Here is a 14,933-nt window from a genome sequence, read left to right as displayed (position 1 = left end):
CTTTGGGAGAGAATGAGTGTTGTTTCTGGTCCCCCCCGCGCTTTCCCCACCCGGGCCCTAGCACCCACCGGGCAGGATGAGGGAGCAGGGCCTGTGACACCTGGTGGCCAGATGCCCTGTGGGCTCCACCCTGAGGAACTGAGGCGGTTCCCTAGAAGGGCTGTGGGCAGCCTAGGCTGTCATGTGAAGTGAGTTCCAGGAATGAACACGGACCTGGGCAAACATCCACGCCGCAGGAGGGCTGGCCCAGGGCGGGGGGGCAGGCAGCTGAACTTGGGGTGATCTTTGGACCCACTGTGTTCTGAGGGGCCCACAGAATCTGTGGTCAGGAGGTGTGTCAGGGGCTTTGTAAGGAACCTGGAGCTCAAGCAAAAAAAAAAAGGATTTAGAGGCAGGGTGACAGGAGCAGTTGCACCAGCCTAGGAACAGAAGGTGAATCAGAGCAACCCTGGCGGGGCGGGGGCGGGGGGCGGGGGTCTCGCTGGTACTTTCAGCTCAATTCCAGGACCCATAATCCTGGGAGAGGGGTCTGATAGGCTGAACTTAGACTACAGGTACAGCCAGATGGAAGGGAGGGTGGTGCTCCCAGGGAAAGCAGCTGAGTACTGGGGTCTCACCACCTGCTTGAGAAGCTCCGCATCCCATTCATCGCAGTGGGGGGTGGGGGTTTGACTCCTCTCTGGGGTGGTTGTCACAGCAGCCTCGGGACCTTGGGGAGGGAAAGATCAGGGTGCTGCCCAAGGCCCCATGCGAGCCACTGCCAGAGGCCGGGCAGTGCTTTCAGTCTGCACAGCCAAGACCTGGGCCTGGCTTTCAGGGGCACTTGGTACGTGGGCCACCTGGCCCTGCTGTGTGGCACTTGTATGTTGCAACTCTGTTGGGATCAGGGTGCTGGAAATTCTGGGATAGTTCCCCAGAGATGTGAGCAGAAGCTGGAGTTCAGCACAGAGGCACTGTCAGAGGAGGAGGGGTCAAGGCCAAGGGGACAGTGGTGCACACAGAGTGAGTGTCTGGGAGGGCCCTGTGTAGCCAGGTCATGAAGTCAAGTGGTCTAGACAGGAGGGCACTGGGAGCCACTGAGGGGGACAGTCATACCCGCCTGGAACTCTGCAGGGGGCTAAAGTGGAGAGGGAGCCCGCGGGCAGCAGGACACAGGTTCTGGCCAGGAGCCCAAGCGGAAGTGACTGATGACACCTGAGCTGGCCACGGGCCTGCCCGTAGGCTCAGTTCTCACGTGACATCTTTCAGTGCCTGTGGGAGAGGAACCTCCCCCACCCTGCAAAGAACCCTGCAGAAGTGAGAGTGGCTCACCTGGTGAAAGGCTGGGCAGGCTTCAGGCCCGCCTCTAACACCAGCCAAGGTCAGGAGACCTGGGGAGGTTTGTGAGCCTGGAGCCCACGCCCGGCTCACGACTCACCCTCTGGCACACAGCGCCCTTCACGCAAGGGTAGGGGTTTGGAGCCATTTTCTGGTGGGAAACAGGACGGCCTCGTGCCCCAAACCAGGTCTCTGGCATCCGAGTGGCCACCGTGGGCCCAGGAGCCTGCGTTTCCACTAAGCTCCCCTCCCTCACCACACCAGCTTCAGAACTGAGGACCCTGACGCTAGGCAGATGCCCCCTGAAGGCACAGGAATGGGTCACTTCCAGGAAAGAAGGCACAGGAGACCCTGGGGGTGCCGAGCTGCTGCCTTTGGGCTCCGTCCTCAGACCGCCTGGTGGGGCCCAGCGTCCACCTGTGGGGACCAGGCGGCCCAGGGCAGGGTGAGCCCCTCTCTCCCCAACCCCCCACCCTGAGGCCCAGCAGCAGCAGCAGCTCCCGGATGGCCGGCAGGGGGAGCCCACGGGCCTCGCTGTCCCTGGGCCAGGTCCCACCCTCGGGCTGGGGAGGGGGGCGGGCAGCTGCCCTCACAGACCCAGCCCATGTCTCAGGCCCCGACAGGAGAGCTGGGGGCTCTGACAGCATCTGGTCCAAAGTCCCCCTGCAGAGGCTCCCGGGTTGACTTGAAGCTCAGAGTCACGAGGCCCATCAACATCCCCTCCAGACCCGGAAGCTCCGTCACGCTGGTGGCGGCTTTCTGGACTAGCTTCCTCCAGTCACCTCCGCGTGACGGTCAATAAAATGCACAAACACCGGGATGCCTGACCTGCAGGCAGCAAAGACACAAGATCCTAGAAGCCACCAGACACTCCACAAACGCCTTCTCTTTGAGCTTCCTGCAGGTTTGGGGCCAACAGGACTCAAAACGCAAAAGAAGAGTGTTGTTTTCCTTCCCGCCCCAAATAGAACAAAATCTCAGAACTCCAGATGCGTGATGGGAATAGCTTAGGACCGGAAAACGATACCTGAGCTGTCCAGCTGTGCCGCCCATGAGCTGTGTGACCTTAGACAAGTTACTTTACCTCTCTGGACTGGCTACTGAGGCACTGGCTGCAGGCTCAGTAAGTCCCCTCCTGCTGCCCCTCCAGCCAACCATGCAGTGACCCTTCTTCCAGCTGCAGCCCGGCTGGAACTTGGTCTAAAGACTGACTGCACGTTTCAGAAGTGCCCCAGGTCATGACAAAGTGATGAGTCTGCCCTTGGGCATATCCAGGCTCTGATAGTGCAAAGGGCACGAACTGGTGAAGAAACAGAAGCTGCACTTCTGTGTGTGGACCAGCCAGCACTCTGAGGAGTTCTAAAAAAAGGAAACCACTCGACTAAGCCTAATGTTATTGAGTCACTGTGCTCACTGTTTTCTTAGAGATTAATATTCTCTGAGTAACAAACTTCACAGTCAAGCTCTGAACTTCCGTTAGCAGTGGCTTTATCTGCTTCCTCCTTGGGACAAAAGAGTAATGATTAAATGAACCCTAAGTCAGCTTTCCACACACACTTCTGCAATGTGTTAACACTTATAAAAGTGTAAATGTGTTGAAAGCAGAGAATACCTGTGGTTTTACTCCTCACCAATGTCAGCTGAGGTCTCAAAACTCTAATTTTGCAGCAGAATTACCCGGAGTGCTGGTTAGCAGGATTCTTGGGCCCCAACCTCAGGAATCCAAAAGCTCCCCTAGGCAGAGATATAAGTGACTGTTAGCATTTCCCAATTTCTGGAGTCAAGTGGACCGCTGGGAGCTGTTTACATCACATCACATCCCTGTGCTCGAAACCCTCCCCACAGCAGCAGCCCCACCCCGACATACCTGCACGGAGGAGTGGTGGTACTCATACAGGTGGGGCCACACGTCACAAGGTGAAGCCACAGAAAAGACCTTCTCCTTCTAGACTCCTGGCTCTACCTACAAAGCTGATTCTTCAAAAGGGCAGCCTTGGGCCTGCAGCGCTTCTCGGAGGCCTGTTAACGTACACTCACTAAAAGCACTGCTTTCCAGAAGAGAAAACAAATTCAGGATGAAAGAACGACAAGCAGCTTATCAGTAAACCACTTTTATCTAGAAAACCACTATTATCTAGAAAATAGTGCTGGTAAAGCCAGTGCTGGTAAAGCCAGCACTATTTTCTAGATAATTTTGAAAGAAGTACTTTGATCAAAGCGTATCCTTTTTTGGCTCCCAGATGAATCAGAGAGACAAAATCCTGGCATTTGGATAAACATTTGGAATAAGAGAAAGACTCCCAACTTTTATACCAACTTTTTCATTCAGTCAGAGGAGGAGGGGGCTGTGGCCTTAACGCTAATTGTCCGAAATACCCAAACTTCCACACCTAACCCCACACATGGAAGGCAAAATCCTTTATCCCCAATTCAGCCATGAATAATTACACGAGAGAGAAATTAAAAATGCTTCCTTTATTACATAAAGCCAGTACTGCTACTTCTAAATTCCACTGTTTATGCATCTCTGTGTTTTTCAGTGTTACGCCTGTGATGTGAAAGGCAGTCACTTCCAGGTGTCCTCAGCGTGGCTTCCCGTGGCTGTCGGCCGTCACACCCGCTCCCTGCTTCAGACAGTCGGCAAACTACTCTAGGAAATTAAGAAGCTTGCCCAGGCCCCAGAGTAAACATAATGTTCTTCCAAACCTTATTGTACCAGAAGCAACACAGTTCTGAAGGAGACACAATTAAAGACATCCCGGTATCCCAGTCTGTCAATACACCACCGCACCATTTTCATCAACAAAGTGGATTACACTGGAGCCCAAATTTGCATTATAATTCGCTGTTACAAGACAGTGCACATTCTCCAGATTTCCAAGATGCAAGGTCACTCTCAGAACAGCCTCCCAACTAGACCAGCGAGCAGCTGCAGGTGCAGGAGCTGCTTCCTGTGTGCCAGCTACGTGCATGAAGTAGTGCTGTGCAAGATCAGTGCTGGTTCTAAGCAGTCTCCACCACACGTCTGGTAGAATCTTACGTAGTTAGTAAGTACATTAGTGCTGTTACATGTTGTGAGAATTATTTTCCATTACTCAGTTTAGCTCAACAGAGAAAAAAGAATTTGGGCCAAAATTATAACCAGATTATGACCAATTCTCTAAGCAAAAGAAACAAAGTAACTACTGAGGTTAATGAAGATGCAGTAGTTCTCTTCATGTGGCCTTGGACTGTTGTGTGAACTGCACTATTAAAAATCATGAGCTTAACAAAAATCTTTACAAGTCAACTAATCAAAACAGGCATTTGGCCAGTAAGAATTTAATTTCACACCAATACAACTTTAGAGTTTAGATTTATTTAGGGCCATTTGCACATGTGCATGGAATAGTTTACCCTAGCAAATGACAAGACAGCTCCCCTCAGCGAGTCCCTGGCCTAAACGCATCAGCTTTACTTACATAGCGAAAGGATAACATTAAACACGGAAGCTTTCAGTTTGTGGCACCGAGTGATGGTCTACACAGGGCATCCTTCAAAAGCTACAATTAAGGATCCACCTAGCTTTTCAGCAATACAAGCCCGATTGAGGTCTTCTGGCCCATTTGCTTGACATTCATGTTTTATGCCTAGGGAGGAAAAACAACAATTCTATTTAGAATTATGGCAGTAGCTTACGTATTTCTCTAAGATATCCAACTGTTTTAAAAGACCAGTTCAAACGTGGGTGGGAAAGCCGTGGCATATACAAACCACGGAATAGCACACAGTGACGAGCAATCTGTAACCACATGCATCATCACGAATGACTCTCACAGACTAATGCTGACAAAAAGAAGCCAGACTTAATAGCGTATGTTCTAGACGGTTCCACTCGTATAACACAAAATCAGCCAGAGCTACCTTATGCTGTTAGGAGCCAGGGGACTGGTGTCCCTGGGGGGAAGAAGTAGGGGCAGTGGTGTGAGGAGGGGCACCAGGAAGGCTTCGGGGCGCTGGTCATTAAACCAGGAAACAACCGTAATTCACGTACGCTTTTCTACAGATGCGCTGTATTTCAACAAGTTAAAAAGCAGGTCTAGGAAGTTTTTCTTGGTTTTTGAAATATACATAAACATATGAATTTGATGTTTTGATCGTACAGTTGATTTAGTCAACTGAATTGAGGAATAAGAGCACTTACAAATGGGATCACTTCTGCTCCAGAAAACAGGTCTCCAGTGGCACCGCACAATACATCAAGAAATCTGTCACAATTAAGACTATGTAAAATGTTTTACTGATCGCCTTCTCATCAAAATTACAACACCACACTGCACAAAAGGAGCTCAATTATGGAATCATATACAGTAGCTTCTCTGTAAACAGCTGCTCTCTTTTAAACAGCTGCATTTTCTGATTTTCCATAATTTTAAGACCATTTCTTAAGCTGCTGAAAGCACAGCAGGTCAGCTTTTGGACCACTCAGGACTGACTGGAGAAAGCCAGCGAAGGTTTCACCAGGAAAAAAGGCACCAGGGAGATGGTCTTTCACGTCAGCAGATCAAGTCCACGGAGCAGCTCCTTTACTGGAACGCACCGCAGAGCGAGGAGGAATCCACTCCGACGCCCTCTGGGGTGCCCTGTGCCAGTGCTGAAGCTAAGGGGTCACGTCAAAACACCAGTTCCCCGGCCAGTGCACACACTTCTAGGGGCAGCCCGACACCAAACCAAGCACATGAGGAGCCTGACAAGGACTGCACGATGCAGGAAAGGAAGCGAGAACTTTGTTTTCCCAAGTAAAACACGCTAGGGCAAACCCGATCTACTACAAGAATATAAAAATCAGTCACAGTAAAACAAGCAAAATGAAAATGACCCTAGGCCAAGCCCTTGTGACCGCGGCTCTCCCAGCTGTCTGGAGCGGCCACAGCAGGAAGGTAGGGGGCCACCTCTTCTACTGCGCACCTCCCGTTCCCAGCTGGGAGAACCCGGCCCGTGGAGGTCACACAGCACTCAGACGACAAGCTTAGCCCTCAGCGGGCTAAGGGCACTTGCCCCATGCTCTGTCCATCATACCAACATCTCCTCCTGGCTGGAGACAGTAAGTGCGTCCAGGCCATCTCATCAGGGTCCCAATCACCCAGCGGCAAGTCAAATATAACTGGCCAGCCCAAGGACTGAGGCCACTCTCCTCTGGACACAGATGCGTCTATAACGTAAAATCATACCATTCCAAAGAAGAGCCAGCGACAAGAGCAGCCCTTCCCATTTATGAACATTTCCTTTGTGCAACTGTGTTCTGTCAACTACATTCAGAGGTAACAGCAAATTTATTACTTAGTATGACCAGTTAGTCCCCACCTGCTACGTGAGAAACTTGACAGCATCTCAAACTAGTTTCACACCAGACTGAACAGGAGTACACACACAGTGTCGAGGGAACAGAATATCGAACACAGGCCTTTCGGCCCAGGGTGGCCTGCACAAGGCAGAGACGCGCAGAAAGCTGGGTCAGCCTCCAGGGTTTTCCTCTAAACAAGCAGTGATGCCCTCCTCTGTGGCCAGGGCCCTCCAAAGAGAGTAAGGTGCTTCTTAGAACAGGCGGTCCCCGTGCCAGGGCTCACGACACCGCCGAGTACCGGAAGTCAGCTAGGCCTTACCTTGAAATTTCTTTTTGATTGCATCCTTGGAGCTTGCGTAGATCATTTTACTTTTCAGAGGTGCTAGTTCTGGAGCCCTGGATACAGAAGCGCCAAAGAAGAAAAACAGTGGTTTAGAGAAAGTTCAATTTACATCTTGTTAAACATCTGCAGCAGTGGGCAGGGAGGGTCCTCAGAATCTTCTGGGAGAGCTTCTCTAACTACACAATTTTTCCAATTCCGCTCCTTGGACCGTGGTGGCTGAGCGTATACAGAATAACTCAGGTTGACGAAGGTGGGAAAAAAGTTGAGGACCAATGATTAGAAATCAGTTAATGGCGCTAGAATAAAAGAAACAACGTTGGATAATTCACTGTATGACCCAACTGTTTTCTTGCAAATAATTGTTTTTCACTCGTATCAATAAAGGCTTGAGTTCAGGCTAATAACCACCATCTTTTGTATGAGGTTTTTAATACTTTCTGGTGGAAAAGTTTCAAAATACAGAAAAGTACAGAGAATAATCTGTAAGTCAAGTATCTGCCACCCAGAATTAAGAGATGCTAGCAATTTTTGCTTCAGATTGTTTTCTGGAAAAGAATGTATATAAAGTCCAAGTCCCCTTACTACCCCTGCCCACCCGGTCCCCTCATTCACATCTGTTCCAGCAGCAAGTTCTGACCTCAGGCACTCGTTGTCCATCTCAGTCTAACATAGTAAAACACGTCACAAGGATTTCTTTTTCTAAGCTTAATGGTAATTCAGCAATCATTATGTCTTAATTGTTAATATAACTATTATCTCATATTTACAAAATGTTTAGTGCCTCCCCCTCTTGAACGAATACTGGAAGCACAGCATACGCTTTACCATGTTCTTTACCTGCAACGTTGAAAGTAAGAGAAATACTAACAATGCACAGAAACATCTCATCTACTCAAACTGCACATCTACGAATGCATCATCTCTCACTATACACCAAACCTCAGGCCTGCGTGCACTCCACACCACCACGATTCCATTTAGCTGCCATATTTCCAGGACATTCCACAGTCATGAACACCGTGGCCCGGTGGGGCCCTCAGCTAGTCTGCCGCCCACACAGCGGGCTGAGTCTATTCCTGGGAACAAGGCGAAGGGCAGTTTCTCGGTCTCTCAGCGCATATTCCTCACAACTCTGAGGTCCAAGGAGGGAGGCAAAGCCACAACAAGGACCTCAGATGCACCAGCTACAAAAGTAAGTGGGTGCTTTTCTTATGCAAAATACGTCAGGGACAAAAAAAGCTTTAGCTGTTCTGATTTTACTCTAAACAGATCTTCAAAATACTTGAAGCAAGAGCCGTTCCCTGGGCCCTAAACAGAGCTTGTGATGGAAAACTCCTATAAGGTTTTATCTTTCTTTTAAAAAGTAATAAAGCAAAAATAAAACACTGCACTAACACTGAATCTTCTCTTCTTCATTCTACTTTTATTTTCCAAATGTTCTTTAATAAGGATGTATCATTTTCATAGTGGAAAAAAAAAAAGGATAAAAATCCAGGATAAAAAATAGTGCAAATGAAGGAAATATTAACCAGTTTAAAAGCTTAAACCTTTACCTGCCATACCTGCCACTCAAGAGTAAAGCCCGGAAGAGCCAGGGCTTTAGCTGGTTTTTTCACAGCTATTTTCCCAGCCCTAACACAATGCCTGGCATGTAGCAGAAATAAAAGTTTAAAGGATGCACCTTCATTCAACATGCTCGGTTTTAAGTCTCACTACTATCTTTATGCACTTGTGTCTGTGGCTGCCAGGCTCCTTCCACAGTGGGCGCCCAATACGTGCATCTGACCTCACCAGGTGCAGCCAGGGCTGCAAGGGACTGAGCCGTGGCCTAGGGTTACATTCCCTGAGACCTGAACTCTTTTGACTTCCCAGCCCCATGGTCCCACGTTGTTGGTGGCACACAGCTGAGAGTTAAGCCCCTCCTTGCCTTGCTGGGCTCAGGCCAGAGTCCAGAGGACACTCACGCCCCCCAAATCAGAGGCCGTTACCACTTCCCCCTTCCCCTTGGAAGCCAGAGAAGATTCTCGCTGTGTAAGAATTCCATACCAAGGAATGTACTACATACAATACAATTAAATGAGGAATATAGGGTGACTTTTAAATCAAGCTTAATCTCAAATATGAACTTACTTGAAAAGACCAGAATAACTAATTTAAACAGCCTTTTAAGGCCATGTAAATCACTTTATAGCACAGTTTCACTATTTACAACAACGCTGTCTAATAAATAGAGCTTTCTGCAGCAAAGGAAATGTTCTGTATCGGTGCTGTGCTACCTAAAAAGGTGGCCACTAGTCACATGTGGCTACTGAGCATTTGAAATGTGGTGATTCAACTGAGAAACTGAACTTCAGACTTTAATTTCAACAGCCCCAAGAGGCTAGTAGCTACCCTACTGGACAATGTGAATGCAGAGCAAATCCCAGCTGGAGGCCACGCCAGCACCAGCTTCAAAGGCCACAGAGGCACAAGTGAAGCGGGAGGCTGGTTCCTGGCAGGGCGTGTTGGAGAAGAATCTGGTGAGGTGCTAAGCTGACAATGAGAGATTAACTCTGAGATTTACAAAGGTTCAATATTTCTAACAATGCTTACCACAAAAAAAACATCAACTCCTCTTTTCTGGATTCCTTTGTTTCAAAGCTTGCATCATACAAAGCATAGCGACAATCTTTTTCAGGAAGCATTCCCACAAAATGCTTGAAAGGATCCGTTATGGTTACCCCGATATCTCCAACCAAGATCTCTTTGCCTTCTTCCACAATGATGCACTTTTTGTCTGCGCTGAGACAAAAAATGACAGCTTTCTTTCTTTTCTTGATTTCTTCCGGTGTGGAGCACTTTCGAACTTTCATGTCATAAAAAATGCGACATACTTCATCAGCAACTTGCACTCCTGAGGCCTAGAATGAGAGGGGAAAAAATCATAAGGAGGCTTACAGTTTTTATCATGCCAAATACAAAACACTACGTAACTTTTGGTTCATAGACTGGCATACACTTAAATTTTTTTAGGTATATTTACCATCTAATAGGAAGACTAGAAAATTTGAGCTGCAAACACTAATTGCAGTCATTAAACTTTTAAAAAGATTACATATCTAAGCCATTCATCACTATTATGCGGGAATAAGGGAAGATTCAGCTACAGCAGCTCCTCCAACCCTGAAACCTAGCAAGCAGTGCTTCCTGGGGTGCTGAATTAGTTTCTTCTTATAAAGGTTGCTCAGAGCCCTGACTGGGGCAGTCATCTCCCCAGTTTGGGTGTTAATAATACCCGAAATTCTTTTCATAACGAATAATAGATGGTCAGAGTGGCTGGGTTGAGAAAATTCCACTACTACAGCACATACTTCACTAATAAAAGAATTGAAAGATCTTTGTTCTACTAACATGTCAAAATTATATGATTAATCCAGTAACATACCAGTCACATACCTGTAAAATTTCATTTATAAAATCTCCAAGTTTTAAATTAAAATTAGAATAAATGAGACTGCTAGGAGACTAGATCTTAATCGTTCCCACCACAAGAAAAGAAATGATAATTATGTGATGTGATAGAAGTGTTAGCTAACCTACGGTGGTAATCATATTGCAATATATAAATGAATCAAAAATCAACACCTTGTAAACCCTAAGCTTACATAATGTTATATGTCGATTATATCTTGATTAAAAATAAATAAATATTTACTGCTATAACAAAGAGGATAGCTTAATTTAGGATTATACTGACTACAGAAAATAACCTTTTACCATGTTATACTTGCTATTCCAAAATGAAGAAGTGGTTACATAAGATCTTGATAACCAAAGATCTAAAATCACTTTTTGATCTTTTCAACTTCTTTAAGGAATGTGCCATTTCCATTAACTTTATAATTTTTTATGCTTCATTAACTACTTTGGTTTGCATGTTAGCTTTTCTAAAGCAAGAATTATAAACTTAATAGAATTTAAATACTAAACAATGCCAAAATGTTAATGATACCCAAAATTAACATCACACCATTTGATTAAATATAAATGCGTGTGAGATGAAAAAATAACCTGCACACTAGGAAAAAATATTTGCAAATCGTATATCCAATAAGGAACTTGCATCCAGAATATATAAAGAAACCTTATAACAACAATAAAAAAGACAACCCAATTTAAAAATGGGCAAGCAATTTGAATAGACATTTATCCAAAGAAGATTTTTAAAAAACGGTCAAGAAGCACTTGGAAAAAAACGCTCAGCACCATTAGTCATTAGGTAAGTGCACATCAACACCACAATGAAAAACTACTTCACACCCACCGGGATGGCTGTGGACAGAAACTAATGTTGGTGAGGCTGTTGAGAAACTAGGGCCCTTAAATGTTGCTGAAAGAACTACAACAATGGTGCAGCCGCTTCAGGAAACCATCTTGCAGCTCCTCAAAACATTAAACATGGAGTTAACACACAGCAACACCACTCCTCAGCATAGACACAGGAGAAATGAAAACATATGTCCATACAAAAACCTGTGCGTGAAAGTTCATAGCAGCATTATTTCTAACCGCCAAAAAGTAGAAAGAATCCAATGTTTATCAGCTGATGAATAAACAAAATGTGGCATATCCATACAATGGAATATTATTCATCCATAACAGAATGAGGTGCTGATACCCGCTACACGACACATGAACCTTGAAAAGCACCATGCTAAGTAAAGGCCCAGACATACGAGGCCACATTGCTCACAAGTCTATTCCCTGAAATGTTGAAAACAGTCAAATCCATGGACAGGAAGCAGATTAGTGGTTTCCAGTGGCAAAGGGGAGAGGGAATGCAGAGTGACTACTAGTGGGACGGGCATCTTTTTGGAGTGATGGAATGTTCTGGAATTTGATAGTGGTGATGGATGCTCAACTCTGGAAACATACTGAAAATCAGCGAACTGTACTTTATGATATGTGAATTATATCTCAATAAAGCTGTTACTTAAAAAGGCATGTAAGGGGCTTCCCTTGTGGCGCAGTGGTTGGGAGTCCGCCTGCCGATGCAGGGGATACGGGTTCGTGCCCCGGTCCGGGAAGATCCCACATGCCGCAGAGCGCCTAGGCCCGTGAGCCATGGCCGCTGAGCCTGCACGTCCAGAGCCTGTACTCCGCAACGGGAGAGGCCGCAACAGTGAGAGGCCCGCGTACCGCAAAAAAAAAAAAAAAAAAGAAAAGAAAAGAAAAATCCATGTAAGAATTCTGGGGGTTAAAATACACAAAGATCCTAGCAGTTACTTAGTATTAAGGTAACTGGGCCACTTAATCATCTCATTGATTAAAAGAGCTCACCTCAATCCCATCTAATCTAATCTACATCTAATCATAATCCACTTCAATCCTACCTAATCTAATCCTAAATGAACATTTTACTCTAACAAAGAGGAATATATAGAAAATTAAGGCTAGAAAACTACCTCCAAAGTTACACAATCTTACCGCTTTCCCATTTTTAAAAAATACTACCTTAAACCTTCTTTTACTGCTTTAGGAGTAGTATTGTTCTGATCTTCACAGTTCATCTATGGAAAGCAAGTTAAGAATCTTTATTTTGATTTTTTGAATAGAGATGAATAAAATGTTCAAAGTGACAAAAATTAACAAGGAATTAGAAACAGACCCTAATTCCTCTAACTCCCTAGTCCATAACTGGTGATTTGTAAATCACATTTGACTAATCCATCTTTAAAAGCATGAAGGAAACATGTGAAGCCTTGAATCCAACCATTTAATATTTGAATGTATCTGTCAATATCTAAGTGAAGTATTTCAAACAACACTCAATTCCGACTTGGAAATTAAATTAATTACGTATCAGTAATTGAAAACAGAAAGTAAATGTGCATCCTGCAATCATAATGCAACTAACCTCCGTCAAATCTGGCTGTAACTTACAGGCACCTTAAAAGCCTCAGTAAGGAAGAATTTTGGCTTTTTTCTATCTGAAATGAGGAATATGGAGGTTTCTGATGAGGGGAATACTAGAGACATTTATGCTTGAGGAAACTAACACCAAAGACTGTGAAGGAGAAACTGGCAAAGACACTGGAAGCAGGAAGACTACTTCTGAGGCAACTGCCAATATCCAGAGAAAGCTCTGAACTACAGCAGTGCTGCTGAAAACAAAAACAAATCCAAGGACATTTCAAAGCAGAGCCAATACAGCTGAGAGAAACAGTACAGAAGAGCATCAAAGACGACCCTGGATGGATTCTCCAGACTGGTGACTAGAAAGACTGATGGATAAACAGAAGGGGGAGGATGGGCACAGTTTAACACGTTAATCTTGAAGAATGTGCAAGACATCTAGGTGGAGATGACCAGTTAGTAACTGGAAACAGCACAAATCTAATAGGAAGGCTCCACTTAATCGGTATTTTGGACCAAAGTCAATACCACGGAGGCATATCAACATTAAGTAGCAAAAGAGAAACAAGTCAATGGAATTAAGAAGAAATTATCAGAAGGCTAAGAAGAAAAAGTAAGAAGGGGGAAAAGACCATCCTGGAAGCCAAGAGAAAATATTTCCAGAAGGGAGGTCAGCAATACCAGAAACTGTAAAGTTCGAGAATGACTGGAAACGGACCACTGGGCTTGACGACTGGGCCTCTGAGCATTTCAGGAGACAGAGGGATGGGCAGGAATCCAGGGCAGTGGGCTGGGGATGCACAGGGAACTGAGGTACAGCAGACAGGATGGCTGATGGCGAAGGGAAGGGGAGGACTGAACGCTGACTTCCAATGCATGTAAGTTGTCTTCCACTGGGGAGATGCGGCCACACTAACAGTTTAAGAGCTTGAAGGAACAAGAGAAAGAAAGCCAAACCCTAAAGAAAAAGAAAAAAATACTAATATTGAGTACTTCTATTGTCACACACTTCTAAATCACCATTCTATGAGCTAGCTACCATTACTGCTTGCATCCTACAGATGGGGAAATTGAGGCATAGAAAGATTAAGTAACTTGGCCAGGGTCACAAAGAAACTGACAGAAGAACTGAGGTTTGAACTCAGGCGATTTGGCTCCAGAGGATACTTAACCACTCAAACAAGTCAGAATCCTAATGAGACTGACGAGATGCAGGGCACAGATGCACGAGTCAGTCTTAGGAAAGACTATGCCTTTATTCCTCTATAATAGGAAGAGGGAGGGTAAAGGTTTAGAATAGCTATGATGGGTAGTTCCAAAGGGAATCCCCTAAGGACCAGCAAAGGGATCCGAGGACCCCACAGGTTCAGTGAGGTCAGAGAGGCAACGGTTGAGCAATCTGGCAGAAAGCAGATGCTGATGGCGGTGTTGGTGGAAAGGAAGGACTCTGCATTCTCCTGAGGTATCCACGCTCGAGGTTTCCATCACCTAATCCAAAGGACTCGCACGGTGTTCAGATTTCTGCCTTTCTGAACTCACAGTCTTTACACCCAATTGCCTATCTAACATCTGCAGCTGGATGTTTCAAAGGGATCTGATGCTCAGCATGTCCAAAATCTGATACAGGTTGGTCTCCTTCTCATCAGTCTTCCTTTCCCAGTACACACCACCATCCCAGTTTCATATAAGCGCCAAACCTAAGAGACATCCTCAACAATCCTCTACCCTCACTTCACTTAGCCCTTTGAATTTCCAAGTTTTTCTCCAAGATATTCATTTCTCCCCATTTCTGTTGCCATTCTCCCAGCCCAAGCTACCACTGCCTATTACCGTAACTGTGCCAGTAACCTCTCAAGTCACTGCAGGGGAGGGAGACGAGGACATGCATGGACCCAGGAAGACCACGTTCTCCAGCCTTCCTCGCAAGCTCAGCTGGGGCCACAAGACTGAGCCCTGCTCGGTGAGAGGTGGTCACCGTGACAGGAAGCACCGCCAGGCCTGGCCCTTTAAAGCTGATCTTCAAGCTCTGCCTTCCCCTGCAAAGATGACCCTGGC

At 46.0% G+C, this 14,933-nt stretch overlaps 1 protein-coding gene across 1 annotated transcript in view; it reads right to left on the bottom strand.

Moving 5' to 3' along the window:
* Positions 1-3,773: 3,773 nt before the first annotated feature.
* Positions 3,774-14,933, bottom strand: part of DSTN (destrin, actin depolymerizing factor) — a 37,336-nt gene continuing 26,176 nt past the window's right edge. Inside the window, exons 2-4 of the mRNA XM_082671382.1 lie at positions 9,576-9,883; positions 6,960-7,036; positions 3,774-4,946 (exon numbers count right to left, since the gene is read on the bottom strand). Of these exons, the coding sequence (XP_082527508.1) occupies positions 4,837-4,946; positions 6,960-7,036; positions 9,576-9,883 (495 nt within the window). The 3' untranslated portion in view covers positions 3,774-4,836. The remainder of the gene's footprint in view (positions 4,947-6,959; positions 7,037-9,575; positions 9,884-14,933) is intronic.

The sequence above is a fragment of the Grampus griseus genome (assembly GCF_964374135.1).
Source record: "Grampus griseus genome assembly, chromosome: 14".
In the NCBI taxonomy this organism is placed as follows: domain Eukaryota; kingdom Metazoa; phylum Chordata; class Mammalia; order Artiodactyla; family Delphinidae; genus Grampus; species Grampus griseus.
This window is presented reverse-complemented; position numbering and strand designations above follow the sequence as displayed.